The sequence below is a fragment of the Cucurbita pepo genome, chromosome LG15 (genome assembly GCF_002806865.2).
Source record: "Cucurbita pepo subsp. pepo cultivar mu-cu-16 chromosome LG15, ASM280686v2, whole genome shotgun sequence".
NCBI classification, from domain to species: Eukaryota; Viridiplantae; Streptophyta; class Magnoliopsida; order Cucurbitales; family Cucurbitaceae; genus Cucurbita; species Cucurbita pepo.
Genome location: NC_036652.1, coordinates 569162 through 597151, shown reverse-complemented (window position 1 = coordinate 597151; position 27990 = coordinate 569162). Strand labels below are relative to the sequence as shown.

The 27990-nt window shown below is 37.6% G+C and overlaps 5 protein-coding genes across 6 annotated transcripts; 2 read left to right on the top strand and 3 right to left on the bottom strand.

Annotated features, from left to right (window-relative positions):
• The first annotated feature begins 1288 nt into the window (after window positions 1–1288).
• LOC111811212 (patellin-4-like) lies at window positions 1289–3845 on the top strand. Its single transcript, XM_023697965.1, has 6 exons — window positions 1289–1399; window positions 2104–2317; window positions 2395–2861; window positions 2969–3093; window positions 3176–3317; window positions 3401–3845. Exons 1-6 carry the CDS (start codon window positions 1289–1291, stop codon window positions 3668–3670), a joined length of 1329 nt encoding a protein of 442 aa, XP_023553733.1. The 3' UTR covers window positions 3671–3845.
• On the bottom strand, window positions 3762–6362 carry LOC111811210 (11S globulin subunit beta-like). The gene is made up of 3 exons (XM_023697963.1): window positions 5736–6362; window positions 4388–4930; window positions 3762–4307 (listed from the first exon to the last, which is right to left on the bottom strand). Exons 1-3 carry the CDS (start codon window positions 6318–6320, stop codon window positions 3900–3902), a joined length of 1536 nt encoding a protein of 511 aa, XP_023553731.1. The 5' UTR covers window positions 6321–6362; the 3' UTR covers window positions 3762–3899.
• Window positions 6363–9015: 2653 nt separating this feature from the next.
• Window positions 9016–12340, bottom strand: LOC111811211 (11S globulin seed storage protein 2-like). Its single transcript, XM_023697964.1, has 4 exons — window positions 11996–12340; window positions 11640–11920; window positions 10756–11193; window positions 9016–9681 (listed from the first exon to the last, which is right to left on the bottom strand). Exons 1-4 carry the CDS (start codon window positions 12291–12293, stop codon window positions 9280–9282), a joined length of 1419 nt encoding a protein of 472 aa, XP_023553732.1. The 5' UTR covers window positions 12294–12340; the 3' UTR covers window positions 9016–9279.
• Window positions 12341–15992: 3652 nt separating this feature from the next.
• On the bottom strand, window positions 15993–17649 carry LOC111811215 (transcription factor MYB4-like). Of its 2 annotated transcripts, none has more exons than XM_023697968.1 (3): window positions 17492–17649; window positions 17201–17333; window positions 15993–16456 (listed from the first exon to the last, which is right to left on the bottom strand). In XM_023697968.1, the coding sequence occupies exons 1-3, from the start codon at window positions 17622–17624 to the stop codon at window positions 16045–16047; spliced, it is 678 nt and encodes a 225-aa protein (XP_023553736.1). In that variant the 5' UTR covers window positions 17625–17649; the 3' UTR covers window positions 15993–16044. The 2 variants fall into 2 exon arrangements, with proteins under 2 accessions (XP_023553736.1, XP_023553737.1); XM_023697969.1 differs by having other exon boundaries at window positions 17201–17330.
• Window positions 17650–23921: 6272 nt separating this feature from the next.
• LOC111811216 (actin-depolymerizing factor-like) lies at window positions 23922–27990 on the top strand. Its single transcript, XM_023697970.1, has 3 exons — window positions 23922–24098; window positions 25289–25554; window positions 27547–27990. Exons 1-3 carry the CDS (start codon window positions 24075–24077, stop codon window positions 27695–27697), a joined length of 441 nt encoding a protein of 146 aa, XP_023553738.1. The 5' UTR covers window positions 23922–24074; the 3' UTR covers window positions 27698–27990.

The window sequence follows — 27990 nt, the reverse complement described above, 5'->3', positions numbered from 1 at the left end:
AAAGTCAATGTGTCTGAATATTGTATGAAAAGTTAACATATCTGAATGTCGTACGAGAAGTCAATGTGTCTGAATATTGTATGAAAAGTTAACGTATCTAAATGTCGTACGAAAAGTCAATGTATCTGAATGTTGTAGTTTTATGTTTAGTCTTATCGTAACAAATATCTTAGTATATATATATATATATATTTCATTTAAAAATTTAAAGGATTTTACTTAAAATATTTTAAAATGTTTACAAAAGATCACTCGTAATTATAGTACGACAGATTCGAAAAGTTTAACGGTGTTCTTTTATAATTTAATCAAATATTAGTACTTGAAATATAGTTTTTGTCTTTATATTCGGGCATTTATACCATTGTATTTCAATTAATCTTAAAGCTATTACTTTGTCGTTTTTTTTTTTCGGGAAAATATCAATTTATATCCCTAAGCTTTGAGATTATTTTAATTAAAAAATTTATATAATAATTGTATTAATTACTAATATAAAAGGGGTTTGCTAGCTCGTTCTTAATCCTAAACCGTCAAGACAAGATTCACATTAGTATTAGATGATGAGCGGATAGATGACCCAAGAGAATATGGGCTTCTGAGTTTCAAGGAGCAAGAAAAACTATGAGCCCTGAAGAATTAGATTAGGAAACGGGATGTAGAGAATAATTATAAGCTAACTCGGTTATCTAATGACCTCGAATACCTCTAACAAGATAGATGAGGTCGAAGGAGCTGTATAGTCAAAACTAATGAATGTATAAAGCTTGAAAGAGCTAGATTAGGGAGAACGATGAGCTCCAACGGGTAGATAAAAAACGAACAAATTGAGGTCTTGAGAGATAGATTATAAGCATAACAAGTATAGCTCGAGTAAGATATATGTCTTACCAAGTTTATCGGTAAATTTAATTTTGGATCCCCTATGTACCGTTCTTATTATACATCAAATTCCAAGTTTATTGGAATTGATAAGAACCACAAATTTAGAACAACGCCAATTCATATCCACAAATCATTTGATCATCAGTTTTGTTATGAACAAATGAACCAAAATTATGATCTGAAAAAGAAAAGTTCCTAAATTTGGGAGAAGAAAAGGAATGGCATTTGTGGCTTTTTTTTTGTCATTCCATTCAATGAAGTTCTCAATTGTTATCACTTTGTCGATCATTTTTTGTTCTTTTCTATGAATCTCTTATTCTAATCGGTTCTAACTAAGCCGGTATCTGGTTTTACGACAACAATCTCTCCAATCGTCAGAGTCGTGAAATTCGAAGAAGAAAACATGGTGGCCGAGAAAAAGAAGAAACAGGTCTACGACGAGACTATTATGGAAGATGATATGAATTTCTCCATGAACAACGATGAAGAACTTGATCATCTAGAAGATGATCCGGTGAGACCCATCTTTTCGTCAATCATTTCCGTTAAATTATAAATTTGGTTCAGCTCCATTTTTCTATTTTTCTTTTAAAAAAAAATATTTATTTTTAATTTAAGTTTATTTAATTTCTCATATATATATATATATATTTTTACCATTAAACTTTATATTTTCTTAAAAAAACGTTTCAATATTACTTTTAAACTTTAAAAGAATAAAAAAAAAACCCATATCATTAATTTTCAAAATATTATAAAAAAAATAAAATTATTTTTGAACTTCCGAAAGTATTTAATTTTAATACTTTTACTTGTAGTATATAGACAAAACCGTTAATACCAAGTTTTAAAAAACCTAACTATCGAAAGAAATATTAATATCTTTTAATTTTTTTTAAAAAAATTATTATTAGTACAGTATTTTTATTAATTAAATTTCAAAAGTTCAGATATATTTTTGAAACTTATGAATATTTTTGAAACAAAGTACTAACGGGTTCCTTCCAAAATTAACCGTTTATAATATTTTTAGATAAAATATAAAGTTTACGAGTATTTTTATTAATTTGACGTAAATTTTAACGTAACTTAAAAATCCTTTTTTTATACTTTATAAACAGATTGGATCCATAAGTATTTGATTCCTCAAATTTCTACTTGTTTCCTATTTTTTTTTTTTAACTAAAAAAACAAAATTGGGGCTTATTTGATGAACAGGAAAGATCAGAAGGCGAAACGAGCGAAAAAGAATTGGATGAAATGGAGAAAAAGTTGAGAAAAAAGAAGAAAAAGAGAGCTTTGATCGAATTTCGTACCAAAGTGGAAGAAGCAATCATAGGCAATTCTCTTTTAGGCAAACCCAAACCCAAAGAACATCACAAAGAAATAAGCCTATGGGGAGTCCCTTTGCTACCGAGCAAAGGTCACGAAGGTATCGTCGACGTTTTGCTCTAAATATGATATGATATGTGTGGTAAGCTATAATTTAGTACTAAATATTCTTAACAGGTACCGACGTTTTGCTCCAGAAGTTCTTGAAAGCTCAACGCTACAAAGTCTCGGACGCGTTTGACATGCTCAAGAACACTTTGAAATGGCGCAAAGAGTACAAAGCTGATGAGATTCTTGAGGAGAAACTTGGAGGTGACCTTCAAAATTTGGTTGGTTTCTTGGAGGGTAAGGATAGGGAAGGCCACCCTCTTTGGTTTCATGCAAATGCGGCGTTGAGAGATAGAGAAATGTATCAAAGAACGTTTGGAACTGATGAGAAATGTGAGGAGTTCTTGAGATGGATGGTTCAAAATATGGAGAAAGGGATCCAACGGTTGAGATTTGAGAAAGGAGGCGTTGATTCTATCGTTCAAATTACGGATTTGAAAAACTCTCCTGGTCCCGCTATGAAGGAGTTTCGGAGTGTTAGCAAGAAAGCTCTCTTGCTCATACAAGATCATTATCCCGAGCTTGTTTATAAAAACGTAAACGGTTCTCTTTCTCTTCTGGGTTTGAACGATACTTGTTGCTATCTCTATTTTTTTTGTAAGAGGTCGTAGTGTTTTTTATTTTTATTTTTATTTTTATACAGATAGTTATAAACGCTCCGTTTTGGTATTATGCTCGACATATACTCCGGTCGAAGATTATTAGCCATAAAACCAAGGCGAAGTTCATCTTTGCCAATCAATCAAAAGTGTCAAAGACACTTCTCAAGTGAGCTTGTTATGCATCTTTTATCTTCAAAAGTTTGGTATTGAATACTTTTAAGCAATTGGTTTGGACGGTTGTAATCCAGGTTTATCGCCCCGGAACAATTGCCAGTTCGATATGGCGGGCTTAAAAGAGATGACGACGACGAATTCTCACCGGCTGATAAAACTTCAGAGCTTACCGTTAAAGGAAACTTCGCTGGAACCGTTGAATTCCCCGCTCCTGAGGTAAGCCAAGACTTGTGGGGTTAGACGACGTTTTTGAACCTAATCTAAAAGTTTAAGCTAAAGGGTTACGATTGAATTTGCAGACTGGGGTGACGATAGTGTGGGACGTGACGGTAGCGGGATGGGACGTGGTGTACAAGGAAGAATTCGTGCCAGAAGATGAAGGATCATACAGAATTCAGTTGCAAAATCAGAAAAAAATGGGAGAGAGCTTGAGGAATTGTTTCTACATCAATGAGCCTGGAAAGATTGTTATCACAATTGAGAATCCAACATTCAACAGCAAGAAGACTGTGTATTACAGATCAAAAGTCAAGCCCACCGTCCCGATGTACATCTTGTTCAACAAATAGTCGAGATTCGTTCGAGAAATAGTGTTCGAATCGTTTTTAAAAAGTTTAGAGATTTATTAGACAGAAAGGATCGATCGAACATAAGTTGTTGTATAAGAAAGGCCTCGTCTTTATTATTATTATTACGATTATTCCGAAGCTTTAAAACCTAAATTATTACACCATAAAAACAAAAGCCAAAACTGGCCCTTCCTACCAAACCAAACCGAACCGAACCAAACCAAGCGCTTTACATAGCTTCTATCGGGTTAGCCCTACGTGCCGATGATGACATGCGTGGGGGCAGCAAAGTGGTCTCTTCCCTGTTGAATTTGAGCCTTAGAGCCTCTTCGTTTGAGATTCTATAAGCGCTGGCAATGACTTGAACTGGGAAGGCTCTCATGGCTGAGGTCCGCCCGGCCAGTGGGGTGATCATGGCGTTGTCATTGGTCTTGAATGATACCCATTCGAACCCTTCATCGCTTGCTTTCTTGACTAAGGCGAAGTTTTGTGGTACCACTAGTAGCTGTCGTTGTTGTAGCTCGCCGTCGAATACGGTTTGGCCTCGGTCGTCGACTACTTGGACTCTCGCACGGCCTCTTGTTACGAATATGACACTATGTGCGTTTTGGTTCCAATGCGGGACGTACATTGCATTCTGTTGTGCACAAAGAATGGTTTGGTTTAGTTCAAAATTAGCTCAAATTGACTCAAAGCTATGTGGGGTGGTGCGCTTACTCTATAAAGGACACCACGCTCGGCGCTTAGTTTGAGCCAGCGGAGGATGGGGAAGCGATGGCTGTTGGTGGTGCTAAGACGACCAGCTTCAGGTGTGTAGATATCAGCGCGGGAGGCATCGCCAATGTTCTCCTTTAATCTCATAGAGCAAATGGTTTCATCTAAACCATTGTCGTCGGCCCATCGGTGGCTTCGACGGCCTCGGCTGCGCTCGTATGCTCTCTCTTGCTCCTCCTCTTGTTCCTCCTCCCATTGTTGTTCGTCTCCTCTTTGTCCTCCTCGTGATCTTGGTGGCTTGATTACCTCGAATTGTCCCTCGACCTTTATGATGTTGCGTCGGAAGTCGTCTTCTCCACGAAGCTTCCTCGCCATCTCGGTGTTTATGTTGAGAACTTCTGCGAGAACTCTATCGTCGAAGGCAAAGAAGATGTTGTTCTTGTTGCTTGATCCCTCCCGGCGGGTACTGTGTCGTGTTTGCTCTTGCTTATATTCCGATCTCCTCTCCGGGAATTCCTCCTCTGGGTTTCCGGCCAAGTAGAACGCCTGAAAAAGAAATCAAATTTATTGTGACCCTCTTGAGAATGGTTGATGAGGAGTTCGCTAATTAAGGAAGTGATCATGAGTTGATAAGTAAGCATCTCCTAACTAAAAGTAGAGTCATGAGAGATGATGATTAGAGTGGACAATATCATACTATTATAGAGAGTTGTGGTTTCTAATATGGTATCAGATCCATATCCTTAACCTAGCATGTCAATATAATTTTTAAACGTAGAATAAAGAAGTTGTGAGGCTGGAAGGTGTAGTCAAAAGTGACTCAAGTGTATTTTGTTCGAGGGCTCCAGAGAAAGAGTCAAGCCTCGATTAAGATGAGGTTGTTCAAGGGCTTCATAAGCATCAGGGGAGGCTCTATGAAAGTTGTAAGACTCGAAGGTGTAGTCAAAAGTGACTCAAGTGTTGAATAAATAGTGTACTTTGTTCGAGGGCTTCAGAGAAGAAATTGAGTCTCGACTAAGAGAAGATTGTTCGAGGGCTCCATAGACATCAGGGGAGACTCTATGGTGTACTTTGTTCGAGATGAGGATTGTTGAGAATTGTTGGGAGAGAGTCCCACGTCAGCCAGCTAATTAAGGGGTGATCATAATTAAGGGGTGATCATGGGTAAGCTGATATTCAAAGTGAACAATATTATACCGTTGCATAGAGCAGTGATTACTAACGGACCCGTAACTAAAAACTTCTTCAATTTAGTAAAGTTTGTAAATTTATTGCGACCCATTACTAAAAACTTCTTAAATTTAGCAAATCTAGTAAATTTATTACGACCCATGAATTCAAATTGACATACCCTTGGATGGAAGTCCAGTTGGTTTGCATGGTTACTAACGTCAAGAAGAACAACGATAATAAGTTTCTCATTGCCATCATTATACGTCCAATGAGCAGAGCCAGCAGGCACAGCAAAGAGGTCACCGGTGCGAACACGGCGGATCTTCTGGTGGCGATCACGAAACTCCCCAGCCGATTGCTGAGACTCTTGGTACGTTTCAGGGCAACCCGAAAGCACAACTCCCTTGAACCCTCTCCCTCTTTCAACGTACATAAGCCGTGGGGCATTAGTGTACTGAGGAAGGAGAAGACCCTTGGGGTCAATTAAGTATCTCTGGAAAGCCACGCCGGCGCATTGAAACTCCTCATGGTTAGGATCCCACATCTCGATCACACCGCCTTCGGCCTCGATACGGTTCGAGGGTTCGAGGGCATCGAGTCGGTCGAGGCGGCACTCGCGGTACCGGCGCTGGCCCTCGCCGTAGCGCTGGCTCTCGCCATAGCGCCGGCTGCGGTAGCCTTGGATGTTTTGATCGGTTGCTAGGCAGACATTGAAGAGGACTAAGAAGCAAAGGGAAAAGGAGAGTAAAAGAGGGTTTCCCATGGCTAATGTTTGTGTTTGGTGTATTGTTTGAAGTGATTTGGGAAGTGGGAAATGTTGGGATTTATAGATGGAGAAATATGGTGAAGGGTTGGACACGATTGAGAAGAGTTTGCCATTTTTCATATTGCATGGCTGCAAATGCCTTTGTGTTTCAACACATCATTGTTTTGGTATGTCGGAGGTGGCTTTAGGTATCTGAAGAAATGAAGGGTAAATTCTGATTTATAAGGTTTGTGTTGGCACTTTACATTGTGTCGTTTATGTTGTCTTACATTTCTCACTTCCCAAAGTATTTGTCATTTAGTTGTTTGGTTTTGATACGATATTGTGTTCGAATATGTTCGATAATTAATGTATGAGAATTAAATGTCTATGTTTGTTTTACGGGTTATATCCTTTGTATGAATTAACCTAAATTTGAAAACGAACATTAAATTTAGATTTTTATGACTTCACTCCAAGTGTTAGTCTTGTTTGGACAATAGAACGGAGAGAGGGGGAAGGGAGAAGCAGCTACGGTGGAAAAATCGTTGTGGGCTAGCTTGTAATTCGGGAGTCTCGGAGGGGTGCCATTTTTTAAGGTTGATATTGTTTGTAAGGTAAATTTTTAGGAACGAACCCTAGTTTTGGAGTTCTCCCTGACCTATATATTACTAATAAATAAAAAGGAGCTTATCTTTTTCTTACACGAGCGCAGAGTATTACAATTGTACTCTTGCAATAGCATGACAACGATTGTATGACACTTGTTCTAACTCAGTGAACAAGTCAGCTTGAGAAATTTGGATTTTATGAACAAAGTCAACGTATGCTTGAGCTTCGAGTCACTTTTGCTAGAAATGTTTTAAAAAATGTGAACGAGGAAATACATTTGAAAATAGTTTGAAAGAATGGAAGAAAGCAACGTTATATGGCTATATGCACAGAAAGAAACATCACGGCTTAAATAGCAGAAAGTTCAGGGTAGGAAGAATTGACGACTAGTTGCATCCCCCTATAGTACATTTTGAGGCATTTTAGCTCAATGTAGACATGATTTTGGTGAAAGGTCGTATACTTCGACCCAACATGATATGGTAAAGGTTCATTTAAGACAAAAGCATGAAAAAGGAGATTGTAACCGACATGCAGTCATGGACAACACATTCTAGACAACCATGATCGAGACATCCGACATACGGCTATAGACAACACACCTTAGACAAGTATGACAGTGACATATAGTAGCCTTTTATCTCATCTATGTGCTCTTGGAACAAGACACCAAATCTTATTCATATGTTAGAGACCCTTTAGGTTATTAGTTGAACACGATCATTTTATATGATAACCACATACCGTTCAAGATTACACTAATAACCTTATAATTTTTCATATAATGGATAACATTAAATTAAAATAACTAATTACCCGCCTTAGAACATAAATTTCAACATTTGCGACAGCCAGTCATCCCACAACTATCATCGGTCATAGCTTCATTGGTTGTTTTTCATCAGATCCTAGCCCTAGTGCACTCTCTCTCACGTCCCACGACTATTTTTGGGCATTTTTTCATTATCTCTTTGGGTCATTCCTCTCATTTTGTTGTAATGAAACTTTCAACCACCTATTGTAGTAGTGGATCGTTGATTTACGTCTTATTGATCATGTTTCACTACACGGGTTTCTTACAACTACAATAAATTCAACGAGTTCGACATTCACATCTCGAAGACAACTTCACCATGCAATCGACTGTCATCCCATCTTTTGGTGACCACATGTGCAAGAAAAACCAACAACATGATGGTGTGAGTAGGGGTGCTCAAATCTAGTTACACAAACAACATGATACATCTTCTCTAGTGAAACGCTCTAATCCAGGTCCAACAATTGGTTCGGGTGAGTGTTTCTCTTTGTTTTGGTTCAATTTACGTTGTTTCTCTCGATTCCCATTCACGTCAAGTTGATTCTCTTCATTCTTGTTTAGTTCAACTAGTTTTCTTTATTTCTCATTCCGTTCAAACTTTTTATGATTAGTTTATATAGTTACTACCCTACAACATAATCTTGGAAGGTAATAGTCAATGTCACGACGCCTATATATATGCACTTTTACCATCTCATTCCGTTCAACTTTTCTATTTGTTTACAAAATATTCATATCCTTTCACAAATATTTTGGAATTTCAAATAGAAATTAGGATATGAATAGAAATTAGGATATGAATGACATGAAGATGACATAGAACTCAAATTTGGATCATCACGCTTTAAAATATCGTCACTTGCACAATAGGGTTAAGCCCAACTATGAGTGACTATATTTACGTGAATAAAATGATTTAGGATTTTTAGAAATAAATGTGGAAAATGATTCCCGTACTTTAAGAATAAATTTAGGAAAATGATTTAGAGATTTTAGGAAAAAACGTTTGGAAATTTTAGGAATACCCCTCTGCCCTACTTAGTTCATCATCACAATAAATCCCAACCAAAAGTAGAAGTTTGTACAGATTGTTTTGTAAATCTTTCTCGATTGGTCTTAATCAATTGTGTGAATCCCAAACAATACAAAGTAGTAGTTTCTACTTATTGTTTTGTAAATCTCTTCTCGATTAGTCTTAATAAATTGTGCGAGTGTTTCAAACAGAGAGTTGTGTTCAACACACTGGTTCTAAGTAACCCAATTTTCGTATTAGGAGAAACAAAATGAGGAAAGAAGTAAGACGGGCCACATATTTTATTACATTATTCATAAGTTATTACATATAGTATTACACATTGGATAATCTTAAAACTCCTTCATCTTCATTAGAAACACCCTTCTTCTCTATTCTACAAGAAGAAGAACTTAAAGAACAACAACCCTAAACAAAGATAACAAAGACAGCGCCATCCAACAACACCTGTGGCCTTCTTCTTATTATTATTATTATTATTATTCATATCTCTACGAGTGGCAAAAGGGACCTCTTTAAGACCTGTGGCGGCGGCTGCTGCTGCTGCCGCTGCTAGGTGGGAAGAGGAAAGTGTGTTGCCTTCTTGTTTGCTTCAGCTGCTGAGCCTCGGCGGTTGTGATTTGGAATGATTGTTCGAGGAGTTGGAGTGGTAGGGCTCGGAAGAAGGATGTGTAGCCTGCGATTGGGCTCTTCATTGGCTGGTTTGAGGTCTTGAATGTGATCCATTCGAACCCTTCTTGCCCGGCTTGAACCAATGCGGGGTAGAATTGGGGTATCACGAACATGTTTCCTCTTGATACTCGCTCGTTGAACACTTGGTTGCCGTAGTCATCGGATATTTGGAAGTTTGCTTCTCCGTCTACTACGTATACTAGTCTGTGGTCTGTCATTGACCAGTGGAGGTTGTATTGTGCGTTCTGTCATGCCAAAACCAAATGTTAGAACCAAATGTTAGATTCACCCATGGAGGTTGTAGTTATACGGTTTGGGTTGGATTACGAAGGTAACGGTTCAACCCTAGTGCTAGTAAATATTGTACTTGCTTGCCCATTTGGGTTTCCCTCAATCTTTTTAAAACGCGTCTCTTAAGGAGAAGTTTTTACATTCTTATAAGGAATACTTTGTTCCCCTCTACAACCGATGTGGGATCTCACTATCCACCCTCTTGGAAGCCAGCATCTCGCTGATACACCAGGCTGATGTGGGATCTCACAATTCATCCCCTTGGGAGCAAGTATCCTCAAGGTGTGTAGCTCTGATACTATTTGTAATGACCCAAGCACACTGCTGACAGATATTGTTCTTTTTGTGCGAGGTTTACACACCCTTGTAAGAAATGTTTCATTCCCCTCTCCCACCGATGTAGGATCTCACAATCCACTCCGTTGGGGGCCAGCGTCTTCGCTGGCACACTGCCCAGTGTCTGATTCTGATACTATTTGTAACGGCTCAAGCACACCGCTGGCAGATATTGTTCTTTTTGAGTTTTCCCTTTCTGGCTTAGGTTTTTAAAAAGCGTTTGCTAGGGAGAGGTTTTCACACTCTTATAAGAGTGCTTCGTTCCGTTCTACAGCTGATGTAGAATCTCACAATCCACCCCTTCGGGCTCAGTGTTCTCACTAGCACACCACCCAGTGTCTGGCTCTGATACCATTTGTAACGGCCCAAGCACATCGCTAACAGATATTGTCCTCTTTGGGCGAGGTTTACACACCCTTACAAGGAATGTTTCGTTCCCCTCTCCAACCGATGTGAGATCTCATAATCCACCCCTCGGGAGCCCAGCGTCCTCGCTAACACACCGCTCGGTGTCTAACTCTGATACCATTTGAAACGGTCCAAGCACACTACTAGTAGAGGTTTCCCTCAAGATTTTTAAAACGTGTATACAAGGGAGAGATTTCTACACCCTTCTAAAGAATGCTTCGTTCTCCTCTTGATTGGGATCTCACAATAAATGAAATGAAATGAAACGAGGGTTAGTATTTTACCGGGAAGAGATGGCCTTTCTCTGCACTCATGCCCATGAATCTGAGAATAGGGAGCTTGAGTTGGTTCAAAATGTTAATCCTACCAGCCTCCCTGGAGTATACATCAGCTTCTCTTTGGGTGTTCATGTTGTGCTGAACTCTAGCAGTGCATATGGTTTCTTCCAACCCATTTGATATCTCTTCCCTTCTTGAAGGCGATTCACTCAATTCTTCTTCCTCCTCCTCCGGTGTCAAAAACGACATTTGTTCATCACACTTCACGATCAGTCCACTACTCCTTTCTTCTTGCATTCTCCTCACCAAATCTGTTGGAACGTTGTAAGCTTGTGCAAGAAAATCCTGATCAAACCCATTATAGATGTTCACAAGATCATTATTTTTTGATCCTCTAAGTTCCCTCCTTTCTTCCCTTGGAATTCCACCCGCCAAGAAAGATCCCTACAAAATAACTGTCGGTTAGAAATCACGAACCTCCATAATGATATGATATTGTCCAATTTGAGTATTAGCTCTCGTGGCTACAAAGTACAACATAGAGCCTTTTATGAGGCTTATGGAGCCCTCGAACAGTCTTCCCTTAATCAAGGCTCGACTCCTTTTCTGGAGTCCTCGAACAAAGTACACCCTTTGTTCGACACTTGGGTCGCTTTTGACTACACTTTCGAGGCTCACAACTTCTTTGTTCAACATTTTAGGACTCTATCGACATGGCTCTGATACCATGTTAGGAATCACGACACTCCACAATGGTATGATATTGTCCAATTTGAACATTAGCTCTCATCGCTTTGCTTTTGGTTTCCCAAAAGACCTTGTACCAATGGAGATGTATTCCTTACCTACAAACTATTAAAGTTGAGATTTTTAAGGTAGAATTGGAATACCCTGATGCGGAGGTCGAGTTGGTTGTCTTCGTTGTTGAGATCCAAGAAGGCGACGGCGACGAGGTCTTGCCCGCCGTCGTTGTGGCACCATTGGACAGTGCCAGCAGGCACAACGATCATGTCACCACGGCGAACTCTCCGCACCTTTTGGTGTTGGTCATCCTCTTTCCCGGCGCCAATTCGACGACCCATGCGCCTCGAAGACCTTCTTGACGATTGTGCCAACTGTGCCTCATATGTCTCCGCGCACCCGGGGTAGTTCAGCCCCAAAAACCCTTCACCTGTTCCATTTGTAAACCATAATTTTTAGAACATGTTTGTGAGTAATTTTGAAACGAATTTCATTCGAATCGTACCTTGCTCGATGTAAATGAGCATAGGGGAGCTGTGGAATTTAGGCAAAGAGAGACAGTTGGGCCTTATGATGTTTCTAATGGCAGCAACTCCAGCACATTGAAAGTCTTCCTCAGCTTCATCCCAAAGCTCAGTGATGCCTCCCTCAGACTCGATACGACGCGATGGTGGCATCGATCGAATCCTGTCGAGTCGGCATTGCTGAGCTTCTTCCCTGAACGAGCGCCGCTCATGCAACTGAGAGCTCGACCCACAAGCAACAAGACATAGCAAAATCGCCAGTACAACTCTGGTCGCCATAGTTGAAGTATAGAAGAGAAGAGTAGAAAGGAGATAGTGAGATGAAATGGGATTGAGAAAGGGGTTAATATATAGAACAAAGGGGAGTGTTTGGTGTTGAAATGAAGCAACATTTGGGCTGCTCTCTGAAATTGGAATCTAGGACGTGGTGAATGCATGGAAATGGTTTTGCACACACCCACCATTTGTCTTTGTTTTTCTTTCTTTGCCTTCCCCCTTTGTCTTTTATCTAATTGTTGTTTTTGAGCTTTGATTTTTTGTTTGATAGCATATCAAGTGATTCGTGTCGTGCAAATCAAGTTTTAATTAGAGACGTTCATTAAATTTATGGGGTTAGGACTCATGAAGACCTGCCTCGATTAGAGGAGAGAATTGATATGAAATCACTCCTAAGGGAAAGTAAAATTAGATTACGTTGTTGATTAAATATCTTAAAGCAAGAACACTTGTTTGAGATTCGAATCACTCAAGATTGATCATGTCTAGTTTGAATGATTCTTGTTGATCAAATATTGGAAGGCAAGAACACTCGTTTGAGATTCGAATCATTTCACAAGTAAGATTGATTATCTAAATTACGTAGAATTGCAAAGAAACTTAGTCATTGGTTAGAAAACATAAATGCTCATTTTACTACATTTTCGAAGTTCATTACAATGATAACATACCTGACTTTATATAGCCTATTCATACTTTGATTATAATTAGTCACTAGGTATACTGTAGGACCATTATTATCGATTGTAAATAAGCGTTAAAAAATATTAAACAAACATCATAACTCTAAATTATAATCGACTCAAAATTTATAACAATGAAGCTTCATTCTTTTCAATGTGGCATAAATTGAAACGTCTTTTGATAATTTCAACAACATTTTTTTTCACATCTTCATTGAAGTATATTGTATGATTGATGTCTCTTAGTTCATATCAAGAATTCTCGGTTCGATCGAGAATGGAGGAATAAGGAGATATTTCTCTCTTTTAGATAAACAGGGTCGAAAATTCGAGATTATATTCTCTGTCCCACCTCATTTCTCACACGCATATATTACATTTTTTTGCAAGTAGATCATTATGTTATGAAGTGTTTATATTGGTAGAGCATTAAATTATATTTTTGTTGATGAAATATTATTAAATTTATTAAGATATTTTACATACGAGAGCAAGTGTTTGTCACGAGGTACTTTGAGATACTTACGAGACATCGAGAGTGAATTGTATGTGTTAGGCTTACTTAGAGTTTTTGTGATGTTTTAACGNTTTTTTTTTTTTTTTTTTTTTTTTTTTGTCTCAAAAAGAAAGAATAGTTGATAAGACGAACCTATGCCGACATATCTTTACACTAGAAGAAATTATGTTTATCTTATGTTTATGCATTGTGTCAAGAGAAATGATACCGTAGTGACACAAGAAGTGCTAGCATTGCCAGAAGTACACTTCTCTCGATGCTATGTTCATCAACAGAAAAACGTATATCTCAACGCTGGCTAGTTTTTCCTAGAAGAAATTATTAGTCATAGGTGAAGATCCAAAATTCTATTCTTGTTCATGGTCGTATTGTTTTGGGTTTTAAATTCCAAAATATTATAAAAGGTTAAGGAAAATATTTTCGAAAGAATGTGAATATTTTTTAAAAAATAAATAACAAATTTTAGAAGTATTTTTAAGGGTTGGAACTTAGATTATTGAAAACGTTGTGTAATTTGCAAAATCGTTCAAGAAATTTATGTAGTTTGAATCTTCTGAAATGCTCAACGACTAATAACTTCTCTTACAAATACTCATCAATTCATTTAAGTATTTCTTAGTCATCTTATCTTTAGGATCGTTCTCACTCGAATGTGATCTCGATTTATTCATGTTTCTGTCCTTTACTCGAGTGTCACAAATAATTACACATGTCCATTTACGTTGGGAAAGATTGAGACATATTGTTCATATAGACAGTAACTATCAATTATTTTAAGTATTTTTTAACTATCATATTTTAAGAATCACTCTCATTTAGATTTAGGTCTTGGTTCATTCATGTACCATTTTTAATCAATCATCACGTGACCACCAACTTCCACATTCGTTCATCCAAAACCACATCATATAAGGAGAGGTTCCGCTTTAATACCATCTAAATACACAAAAGTTGAATCAAAATCGAAAGTTGAAAATCCACTCTCATAGGGCCAGCATCCTTGCTATCCCGCCACCCAGTGACTGGCTATGATACCATTTGTAACAGCCCAAGCCCATCGCTAGTAGATATTGCCCATTTTGGCTCGTTACATATCACCGTCAGCCTCACAGTTTTAATACGTGTCTACTAGAAATAGATTTTCATACTCTTATAAGAAATATTTCGTTATCCTTTTCAATATGGAATCTCACGATCATTAGCTCTCAATTATGATTAAAAAACACATTTTATTTGTATATTTTTCTACTATTAATGGGGAGACATCTTATCACTAAATTTCAATCAAAATAGTGAAATTTGAAATTAAAAATTAGAATGAAATAACCCACTAACCCATTTTCCACTATAAATAAATAAATAAATAAACTTTTTTTTTTTTTTTTTGCAGTCTAATACTCAATTTCAATGTATTTAAACATTTTAAGGACCATAAATTTAGTATTTTTGTAAGATTTTATTTCTAAAAATTAATCCATGAAATCTTTCTATAGATTTTCATGTCCAATAAAATATATCTTTATTACATTTTATAAAAACTTTTAACTTTATATTACAATAAAAAAAAAATACAATTAAGTTGGTGGGTAATTTTTATTTAGTCTCTCAATTTCAACGAGACGTCGAGTAAAAGTTGAGTAATGAATAAATCGAGACCACAGCCGAACTGTTTAGAAGCGAGAACTAGATAACCTGACCATGTCGCACGGGATGTAGTAGAATGTCGGGTTCATCCGGTGTCGAATCTAGATTTATATTTTTACCGACACTTAGAGAGATATTAATTATTGAGGGAGGGATAAAAAGGATAAATAGAGATGTTTAAAACATGACAATAATGCTTGAAGAATCCAATTTGAATACTTCTCCTTTTACATGGAATTTTATGTCGGCCTTACAATTTGCAATATAAAATTGTATATATTTTACTTCAACTTTCCAATATTCAAATTTAACTATTTTTTTCCAATAAATTTATAATTATTTTTGTAAAAAATAAGTTCGAGAAACTAAAAATATATACCAGTTGAGTTGAGTTGTATCGAGAAAAACTTTTGAATCAGTCGAAATTTCAAGTGGGTTAGATTAGTGACTCGAACCACTAAAAAGAATTCACAGCCAACTTAATTTTAATTATTAATATAACATATATGGTGTATAAATAAGATTTTTTATACGCAGTAAAAATACAACCCGACAACCTAACTTGTCAACTCAAAATTTCAAGTGGATTAGGCTGGTTACCTAAACCACCCAAATAGAATTCACAAGCCGACCTAACTCAACCTAACCCGACCCGACCCAAGTTTAGTATAAACAACCCAAATAGAATTCACAAGCCGACCTAACTCAACCTAACCCGACCCGACCCAAGTTTAGTATTGTGTATAAATATGATTTATTCTCTCTTATAATTATTTTAGAAAAAAATAGGATGTTATATTAATAATTAAAATTTCATAAAAACTCAAATATCAATTATCAGCAAATTACTAATATTGGTTTCAAACATCAAATATTCTTAATTTTTAAAATAAGGTAGGATTGGTTCGGGTTATAACCTCGAACAAATATTGTACCAAAAATTCATACTATCAAACTGTCCTTGGCTTTCACCTCCAAATCCCTGTTGGCTCTCCACGGTGGCGATCTGATCGCCGGCCAAAACTTCCACCCAGAAGTTTTCGTCGGCTTCGGGCAGATTATTCGTCGACAAGTCACCGTTCTCCGGCAAGACGATGGAGGAGCTTTCACGGGAGCAATGGGGCGGCGAAGAAGTCGAAGCAGGGTTCTGCATGGAGTGAAAGGTCGTAAATTTGAAGGGTTGTGTTGCAGGTTCTTCGTCGCCGCCGCAGATTCGCCGGTTCATGGCGGTGTAATTTTGTCTTTTCTTCAAATGGGTATTCCAAACGTTTTTTATCTCGTTGTCGGTTCTTCCCGGTAACCTTGCTGCAATTGCCGACCATCTACGATCAAGAAGACATATAAAATGTCAGTTTATTGGAAAAACCAAGAACCTAGATTCTTAATTATTGGTTGAAAACAAAAAACATGTTTTGTTTGTTAAGTTCAATGTCGTTTTGTTCGTTAGTGTCACATGATGACATAAAATGGATTAAAGATTATGCAATAATCGATGTGAAATCTAAATAATTAGCTATGGTTAAACTATATCAATTTTCGAGAACACCTGAGTCACGAGAACTTGCCTAACAGGCTAGAATAATGTGGTTGACAATTTTAGTCGTTTTGTACTTGAGAAAGCATGAACGAGACAAAAACCATGCGAAGGACGGTTTTTTGCTGTTTGTACGAGAGAGCACAAAATGTGTTTCAAATCTGTATCGAAAAGTTATTAGAAGAAAACATACATTTTAAATTATTACGAGACAACTACGTAATAACAGCGGTTCAATAATTTGTTTTGGTACGGACATTAATATTTGAATTTTTCACAATGAAAATATATAACTTAACACCTAAAAAAACTTTTTGTTTTCTTCTTTCATCTATAGGTTTGAATCTATCTCTCCAAGAACAAACAATAGAGAAGAAAAGCTACTAGAAAGACAAACAATTAACGATAACTAGCCATTTCACTCATTGGTAACTTGCTGAAAGGTATCTGGTAGCTCTTTCAGAATTGGTAACGTTAGGTTCAGTTTTTCTACGAGTAGTGATAACCCTTTTAGATTTAAGGAGAAACGAACCTGTTTCCAAGCACTCGATGTAGCTTAATAATGGTTTCCTCTTCTTCCTTGGTTAAATTTCCTCGTTTAATGTCTGGTCTTAGATAATTAATCCACCGAAGCCTGCAACTTTTTCCACACCTTAACAATCCTGCTAAAACCCATAAGAAATTATGAAAAAACGAGCCAACCCACGTAAGAAAACGAAGAAAAATCGAGCTAGAAAGCATTTCCCTCTCATTTCTTGGCCAAGTTCATAGAAAAGCTAGATTTTTTTTAATGGGTTTTGAGTAAAAGGACATATAAACTTACCAGATTGCTTTGGGAGGGCTCGCCAATTTCCATGGCCATAGAGAGTGATATAATTGATGAGAATCTGATCTTCTTGAGGGGTCCAAGGGCCTTTCTTGAGCCCCATTTTCTCACAGCATGGAGCTCTCACCATGTTGAGTTCTTTAGAGCCCTAACAGAGAGAGAGATGAGGGCTTGAATTATGCATATATATGTGTAAGAAAAAGGGAATTAGAGAAGGGAAAGTGGGTGGAAAAGAGGGCGCACTTGTGTTTGGTTTTTAAAGGGGAAAATCAGCCTACAAATTACAATCCTTCGAGGAAATTACCTTTCTATTGTGGGGCTGTTCGATGTGATACCATTAGGGTTTCTTTCCTCAAATTAAAACGTGGGTTTTCTTTTAACATTTTGTTTTTCCACAAACCCATCAACTTTTGCATACTCTTCTTTTGAAACGTTGCTATCTATGGATACCCACGAGTTCGATTGGTTGGGAAAATCTTTTCGACCAATTCGAAATTTTGGATTGGTTGGGTTGACGCTCGAATAACTCGAATAGAGTTTACAAGGTTGGGTTTGGTTGTCGGGTTGTTTTTTTTTTTATAATTATTTTTAAAAAAATCTTCTTATTCACGATACATTTGTCGTTAATAACTCAAATATCATTCACTCACAAATTATGACGCATCACTAACATTAGTTACAAACGTAAGACTACGAAAGAAGAACAACATCAATGCATCTACTCTAGCTTTGGTCTCATGGTCGTCACCATGATGTCATCATCTATACAAGGATGCATTACTTTTACCTGAAAAGTAAGAGTAACACTTGGCTTGGGGTCGGGAGATGCATACACAAGCAATCATGGTGGGACCTATTCTTTCATAAAACATTTCATAGCCTTGAACTCTGCTTTCCAATTTGAGCAAAAATTGGATGTGCAGTACTTCTCTACACACGACCCATGTACTTGGAGCCACCAAATGGGCATATACGCACCCCCTGGGTCTACCCTTCAGCTAGTGCACGCTCACGTTGCTGGAGACATAGAGGGAAAGAAGCCCGCATAATATCAGGGTGTACATAGATATCACAATGTACGGGTCTATACTCATCATAATGGGGAAGTATCCCAATGCACATGACATACACAAATGCATGAGTTCTCCATAGCTTTAAATCATGTCATAACATATGATTTAGGTCGTACATTCATTCTTTCATAAATATAACTTTCATGAACACGTACGTGGCATAACATAACAGTATTTCATAATCCTAAAATAATCATGTTAAGAAGTGTACATGGCATATCATGTTAAAAGAATTGAAAATCATTACCTATACCAACAAGGTGCACTTTCCTTCTCGATAGCTCAATCATAGAAACTTTAAGGTTAAGCATGTTTTGCTTGGAGCAACACTATGAAGCATGTGAGTGAGGACAAAAAATGCTGAAAGGACCCATATTGGTTTGTTGGGATAATTTTGACTCTAGAAGTGAAAAATAGGTAATTTGACCATATGGTAGGAGATGCGGGAGAATATAAGAGTTATCAGATGCCAAGTCTAGATTTCGAATCCCTATCCAAATTATGGACATGGGACATAAGAATTGGTATCAAAGCGGTACCTTTTCTTGTAAGATGTGGTTCGAGAACGAACCAATGTGGAAGCTTGTGGGCATGTGATACTAGAGTAAAGGAGGGGTACATGAATGAACCGAGTTCACATTTGAATGAGAGCAATCCTGAAGATATGATGGTTAAGAAAGACTCTAAAAAACTAAAAGTTACTACATATACCAACAAGTTGCACCTTCTTTTTCAGTGGCTCAATCATAGAAACTCTACAATTAAGTGTGTTTTGCTTTAATCGATAGCAAGGAGTAAGTAACTTAACCATGTTGCAGCGGATGCAGAGAAAGGCCAGACATCCTAGAAAGACTCGTGTTGGTTTATAGGGATAGTCCTCACTCTTAGAAGCAAAGAGGAAGTAACGTGACTATATTGCAGGAAATGTAGATATGAGAATCGTGTTGGTTTGTGGGCACAATATTCACCCTCAAAAGTAGCTCAAATCGAGTAAGTTGTCCAGTGTCATGATTATGCCCGTCCAGGACGTGTTGCTCACACTAATCTGCGGCTAAGAAAGGCTTGAAAAAAACATTTCAATTAAGAAGGGGAGGTGGAAAAGTTGGTATAAGTCAACCTCGGAGTTATTTGTGAAGAAAATGGAGCATTTAAGGATATACAAATTGTGAGTGAGAAGACATCCACTAATTAAAGGTTTGTAATGATGTCTTTGGAGACTTTTAAACTTAAAAGGAAAGAGGAAGGAAAGTTAGTTAATGTTAATTAATTAAGATTAAAACTTTTCTTTAAGATCTTCCCTTCACCCATTTTTGACCATCTATTAATTATTATTTATTCAAATAATTCTTCATAATCATATCACCAAATCTAAAAAATGATTTTTCTATATTCAATTCAAGTGAGAAAGGGGTAGGAATTTACTGATCTCAAACGACTAACCCTAGCTATTATCGCTCGGTCGGAAAGAGGACAAGGTTTGGACCTACCTATTTTGATAGGTCCTCGTAAAGGAACGGGAAGTAATAAACTAAAGTTTTTTTTGGGTCCAACACGTGAAGATGAGGATCGAATTCAGACCTCTTGATCAGTGATATATATACCTCTAAATTGATCGAGTCTTATAATTTGCTAACTTTTAATTTTGTTTAATTCTAAATAAAATGAAAACGATTCCAATGCTTATTCCGCGTGATGAAGTGGTAAGCTAAACTAATTATTCAGAAGTGAATTAGACGTAAACCAATAGCTAAAGAGAGAACCGTGCTCAAACCCCTTTGAATCGTATGTGTGGGTTTTGATTTGGGTCACGTGCCTAGGTTAGATCAGATCACGTACCTGGGTTAGATCGTGTGCCTAGGCCTTGGTTGATTTTAACCTTTTTTTTTTTTTTTTTTTTACTTATTAATTTATTCCCCAACAGTGATAATAAATTCACTATATATTCAAACTCGAAAATGATATTTAATGAAATCATTATTTGAAATTGAATATTAAAGTTTGATAATAATAATAATAATAATAATAATAACAACGCGGCGGCGGTAAAACGTGAGGAGATTGGCTATAGCCTGTGGGCCCCACCCTGGCCAACTTTCCGACCAATTGTCCTACATAAGATCTTAATTTCGGTGGGTCCATCCGACGGTGGAGATTGGTTTCCCCTCACCTAAAATATATAAATATAATTAATGATAAATAAATTTAAAATTTTTAAAAATAGGATCGGCAACCTTTATTTATATAAAAAAATATCGTCAATNATAAATTATCTCTAAACCTTTTAATATTATTTTTAAAAATTAATGAATATTTTTTTAAACGTGACAGTAACTGTAAATATAATTTTAAACTTTTTAAAAGAACTTTAAATTTTTTTAAATTGTTTTAAAAAATTTAAGTTTATTAAAAAAAATTTAAAATTCACCCTATTTTTTAAATAAAATATTAATATTTTTCATGATAATAATATTTTTAAATTTTTTTAAATTTAAAGATGTGTATCTTTTATCTTATTTAGAGGATATTCTTGTTAATTTAGCATAATTTTTTATTTATTTTCTATTTAATACATAAACTTATTAAATACAAAATTTAATATTTTATTTATTTATCGAAAAAAAAGAAAGAAAATGCATTAGAATAAGATAAAGCGTGTGGGGAAGATGGACACGTGCGAGGAATTGAAGGAAAGTGGGCCCCAGAAGTAATGAAAGACCCACCAGACATTATTAAAGACAACCCTGCGTTACTACAACGCATCCTTTTTCTTTTTTTCTTTTTTATTTTCTAAACTTTAATAAATTTTTAATCATTTTTTCTATTAAACATTTTATTATATAGTATTTATATCCTAACTCATAATTTATTAATGTAATATACTATATGATTCTTAAATTCCTTTTTAATCTTTTTAAATTGTCGATTTTATTTTTTAGTGTATTATAGTTTCTCGATTTGGTATGTCTGGTAAAAAAAATTAATGTATTATTAACATATTTATACACGTAACGTATCAAAAAAAAATTGCTAAAAACATAAAATTTGCTACGTTTTCCATCAATAAAGTGTATTTCTCGATAGGGACGTACCTATGACAGTGAGAGGGAGATGAAAAAGAGGGTGAAAAGTTAAAACGGTATAACTTTAAACTTTACCTTTGGAAAAATGTTACTATATTTTTTTTAAAAAAATACGATATTATCATTAATTATTTGTAAACGTTTTAATATTATATTTGAAGGAAAAAAAAAAATAGAACTTTGAACAAAAAAATTGGACTTGAATCAATGTCACCGTGGCTAATAGAGTGGTGATCTAAGTTTTGAAACATTTATAAAATGTCAAATAAGTCGTGAATCTGACTGATTTAGACTACCTAACGCAAACCATAAAAGTTGGATTGAATTTTTAAAAAATAAAAAATTTAGGTCGGTTTGTGGGTTGACATTTTTTTGGTTGAGTCAACTCGACCGATTCGAAAAATAGGGTTACAACCCAAAAGTTGGATTGAATTTTTGAAAAATAAAAGATTTAGGTCGGTTTGTGGGTTGACATTTTTTTGGTTGAGTCAACTCGACCAATTCGAAAATAGAGTTACAACCAAACCTTAATTTTAAGATTATTATGAAAATCAAGAACATTTGACATTTATAACGATGTCAGTGATAACATTATAACGGGTGAAATTTATGAGATTTACCTAGTAACAAGGAAACCGTTCTTTTCCTAGAGCGCTTGTTCTACTCTAAGAGATGATAGTGTTTATATTTCCTCAAGCGCTTTCCTCGTGGAGCATACGATTGCCCTGCCCACTTTGCCACCATGAATTGATGGGTCACGCAAGCCCTAAATGAGTAAAGCCAAAGACCTCAAGAGAGAGTTCCCGTGTCAAGGATTTCCCTTTCCAGAGGCTTGTCGTAAGGTTTCCACCCGAGACAAGTAGTTAATTTGTCAAAGAAAGGCTATAAACTCCTCATTTGGTTAATTCAATGTAACCATATAAACAAAAATTCCATATAGATCAGACAGATGACCTTCACCTTGGGAGGATAGTAAATAATTTTTTAAAAAACTGAAAGAATAACCAGACAACCTAACCCAACCTAAAAATAAAAGGGTTAGATCGGGATGAGTTGGGTTGTGAATTTTATTTGGATGGCTCGAATCACCAATCCAATCAACCCAAAATTTCGGTTGATCCAAAAGATTTTCACAACCTAACCCAATCCGCATACTGTCAAAGAAATATATTGTATTTTTCAAAGAATACAGATATGTTCGAGACAAATAATACATTAAAGAGCCGAACGGAAATAGAACCACCAAAGCCCCATAAAAAGTACCTAGAAATTGTGTAGGGAGGAAGAAATTAATTGCATTTCAATACTATTTTTGCAAATTTGTAAGCTAAACGAAAATAATACATGATTTCCATAATAATAATAATAAGCTTTTTTTTTTCCTAAAAAAGAATATATATATTAAATATGTGAGTTGGATCTATGAGCTAATTGCCACATTTAATTATATAATAAACCCAAATTTATTCAAATATCACATGTAATTTCATTATTTTATCATTTTCCTTATTTGCAACTTATATTTTTTTTATTAAAAAGTCTAACCGATTAAAAAATATATATCAACTTGAGTATTGGTCAACCGTGAAAACAACCTCTACCTTGGTTTGTCCCAGAATCATAGGTAACGACCCATGCCCAGGATTCGAAATCTAGATTTGACCCCTAATAACCCTCAACATGGTCACGTTATCTACTCGTGTCCTCCTAGTATGCTTTATTCAAACTCCGCCTGTCCCCAAACCATATCTAAGTAACAATCCATGCCCAAGATTCAGAATCTGGATTCAACACCTGATGAACCTCAACATGGTCACGTTATTTACTCGTCCTCTCAGGGTACTTTATTCTCACTCACATGCATCCTAAAAAATATCTCTTTCACGCTTAATCATGAAATTACTGTGATTGAGCTACCGAAAAAGAAAGTGCATCTTATTAGTATAGATAGTGACTTTCAATTCTTTTAAACTTTTGACTCATTCGTGTAAATAGTCTCGGTTCATTCGTGTATTTTTTTCTATTTTGATGTTAGATGGTCTGATGATAGACCATTTAAAAATTAATTTCAAACTTATAAATTAAGAATTAAAACCAAACATTTTGTTTTTTGAAACTAAAATCACCAAATATAAACTAAATTTAAATCAAAAGCCAAGAACAAATAGAATTAAGTTGAGATGAAAGTTATTTTACCAAAATTTGTATTTTTTTTAGTACAAAAAAAAAAAAAAAACTTTGAAAGTGAAGAATATTTCAGTTTGATTGTTTGGGAAATTGGGAGGATTAGCCATTGGGTCTCATTTCCTTTCCCTTTCTCTTCTTTCTATATCTTCTGCCTCTGGTTCTTGTGCCTACCATCTCTGATCTTTCTTCTCCTCCTCCCTTTGCTTAAGCTTCTTAATCGCCGCCGCTTCTCCGGTCATCATGTCGTTCAGAGGCCTCCGACGGGTATCTTTATGTTCTTACTTTCATGTTTTCTTTGCTTTTAACTCAACTACATGTCAACTGGGAAACTGGGTTTTGTTCTGATTTGATGCTGATTATGTGTATCTCTTGATTCTTAACCCATTTTTGATCTTTGAGAACTACCCATCTTGTGGAGCCTGCATATATGTATTTTGTGACCTTAACTTCTTGCTTTTGTTCTGCAAATATGGTGTGTTTTGGTGAAAAAAGTTGGATTAGGGAGGTTATGTTATGGCTCTGAAAGCTTTGATTTAAAGGGAGGAAGTTATGATCCTTACTGATCAGGTTTTGGAGGTGGAGGGTGGGGTCTGATTCTGTGCCAGTGTCTTCTTCTTTGTTCGTTCTGCAATTTCTTTTTAGAAACTTTAGGATTATAAAACTTGAATCTATTTGGGATCTCGGGATTAATCATGGTGTTCTGCTCTGTTTGTTTACTTTGTTGGTATATGTGAGATCCCACGTTGATTGAAGAGAGGAACGAGTGCTACTGAGGACGTTGGGCTTCTAAAGAAGCTGGATTGTGAGATCCCACATCGGTTGGAGAAGGGAACGAGTGCCAACGAGGACGTTGGACTCCGAGAGGGGGTGGATTGTGAGATCCCACATCGATTGTAGAGGGGGACGATTGTCAGTGAGGACGCTGGGCCCTGAAAGGGGGTGGACTGTAAGATCCCACATTGGTTGGAGAGGGGAACGAGTGCCAACGAGGACGCTGGACTCCGAGAGGGGGTGGATTGTGAGACCCCACATCGATTGTAGAGGGGGACGATTGTCAGTGAGGACACTGGGCCCTGAAAGGGGGTGGATTGTGAGATCCCACATCGGTTGGAGAGGGGAACGAGTGTCAGTGAGGACGTTGGGCCCCGAAAGGGAGTGAATTGTGAGATCCCATATCGGTTGGAGTGTCAGCGAGGACGCTGGTCCTGAAAGGGGGTGGATTGTGAGATCCCACGTCGATTGGAGAGGGGAACAAATGCCAGCGAGGACGTTGGGCCCTGAAAGGGGGTGGATTGTGAGATCCCACATTGGTTGAAGAAGAAAACGAAGCATTGTTTATAAGGGTGTGGAAACCACTCCCTAGCAAAACTGGGAAGCTGTTACTGTTATTTGTTGATGTGATTCCTCCATGGACTTCTATTTGATTGCTTGACATTTATGAATTACCTTTGCAGCAAAACACTTTATCTGCAATGGGTGTGAATGAACACACCAAGAAAATATTTTCTGAGCTACAGAGAAAGAAAATGTATCGATACGTGATCTTTAAGGTCGATGAAAAGAAACGAGAGGTGGTGGTTGACAAGATTGGCAGTCCTGCAGAGAGCTATGAAGATTTCACTGCTGCTCTGCCCGACAACGATTGTCGTTACGCTGTCTATGATTTTGATTTCGTGACATCCGACAACTGCCAGAAGAGCAAGATATTTTTCATAGCATGGTTAGCTTTTACCTATCATCAACTTACTCTTATCTTTCTTATTGCTATGTTAATGTCTACTTGATATACATTGTTCATTGTGTTGCTCCACAACACACATACTAACGAAAACTGTGAGATCCCCCGTCGGTTGGAGAGGAGAACGAAGTATTCCTTATGAGGGTGTGGAAAACCTCTTCCTAGCAGACGTGTTTTAAAACCGTGAGGCTGATGGCGATACGTAACAGAGCCAAAACGGACAATATTTGCTAGCGGTGGGCTTGGGCTGTTACAAATGGTATCAAAGTTAGACACCGGGCAGTGTGCCAGCGAGGACACTGGGGCCCCCAAAATGGGTGGATTGTGAGATCCCACGTCGGTTGGAGAGAGAGGAACGAAACACTCCTTATAAGGGTGTGTAAACCTCTCTCTAGTAGACGCGTTTTAAAACCGTGAGGTTGATGGGGATACGTAACAGGCCAAAGTGGATCATGTCTGCTAGCGGTGGGCTTGGGCTGTTACAAATGGTATCAAAGTTAGACACCGGGCAGTGTGCCAGCGAGGACAATGGAGCCCCCAAAATGGGTGGATTGTGAGATCCCACGTCGGTTGGAGAGAGAGGAACGAAACACTCCTTATAAGGGTGTGTAAACCTCTCTCTAGTAGACGCGTTTTAAAACCGTGAGGTTGATGGGGATACGTAACAGGCCAAAGTGGATCATGTCTGCTAGCGGTGGGCTTGGGCTGTTACAAATGGTATCAAAGTTAGACACCGGGCAGTGTGCCAGCGAGGACAATGGAGCCCCCAAAATGGGTGGATTGTGAGATCCCACGTCGGTTGGAGAGAGAGGAACGAAACACTCCTTATAAGGGTGTGTAAACCTCTCTCTAGTAGACGCGTTTTAAAACCGTGAGGTTGATGGGGATACGTAACAGGCCAAAGTGGATCATGTCTGCTAGCGGTGGGCTTGGGCTGTTACAAATGGTATCAAAGTTAGACACCGGGCAGTGTGCCAGCGAGGACAATGGAGCCCCCAAAATGGGTGGATTGTGAGATCCCACGTCGGTTGGAGAGAGAGGAACGAAACACTCCTTATAAGGGTGTGTAAACCTCTCTCTAGTAGACGCGTTTTAAAACCGTGAGGTTGATGGGGATACGTAACAGGCCAAAGTGGATCATGTCTGCTAGCGGTGGGCTTGGGCTGTTACAAATGGTATCAAAGTTAGACACCGGGCAGTGTGCCAGCGAGGACAATGGAGCCCCCAAAATGGGTGGATTGTGAGATCCCACGTCGGTTGGAGAGAGAGGAACGAAGCACTCCTTNAGTAGACGCGTTTTAAAACCGTGAGGTTGATGGGGATACGTAACAGGCCAAAGTGGATCATGTCTGCTAGCGGTGGGCTTGGGCTGTTACAAATGGTATCAAAGTTAGACACCGGGCAGTGTGCCAGCGAGGACAATGGAGCCCCCAAAATGGGTGGATTGTGAGATCCCACGTCGGTTGGAGAGAGAGGAACGAAGCACTCCTTATAAGGGTGTGTAAACCTCTCTCTAGTAGACGCGTTTTAAAGCTGTGAGGCTGATGGCGATACGTAACGGACCAAAGCGGACAATATCTACTAGCGGTGGGCTTGAGCTGTTACAAATGGCATCAGAGACAGACACCGGGCGGTGTTAAGGGGGATGGATTGTGAGATCCCACATCGGTTGGAGAGGGAGAACGAAACATTCTTTATAAAGGTGTGAAAAACCTCTCCCGAGTAGACGTATTTTAAAACCGTGAGGCTGACAGTGGTACGTAACGGGCCAAAGCAGACAATATCTGCTAGTGGTGGGCTTGGGCTATTACAAAAACGTTAGTTATCCGAGGTTTTGATCCTATGACCAACTGATCACCAGCGACTATTTAAAATCAAACTACAATTTCTAATCTCTAGCCACTAGGATTCTTCATGTTCATAGTCACTTGGTTATTCATGGATTATTCTTCACACTAGATTATTGTACTTCAGGTCTCCAGCTAGTTCACGAATCCGTGCTAAGATGCTCTATGCGACATCGAAGGACAGCTTTCGACACGATCTCAATGGCATACACTATGAGATTCAAGCTACCGACCCTGCAGAGATGGACCTGGATGTGATCAGAGACCGTGCTCAATGAACAGTCTCGGTTAGTTTAATTTGTTGTTCTCGTCGGGGTAAACCAGCTTGTATTTTGAATACTCATGAATCGGTTTATCCCCGTTTCGATATATGTAAAACCGATCCCTTGGCGAATGAAAACGTTGCACAAAACCGTAAAATAAACTAACATCTGTAGAATGCTGATATATGGTTGATCGACATGATGTTGATGTCTGGTTGCTATGGCTGCTTCTCAGATGTAGATATGTTTGTAATACAAAATGTTTAGATATCTATCGAACGTATTGTCATTGGTAACTTGTTCTCTGA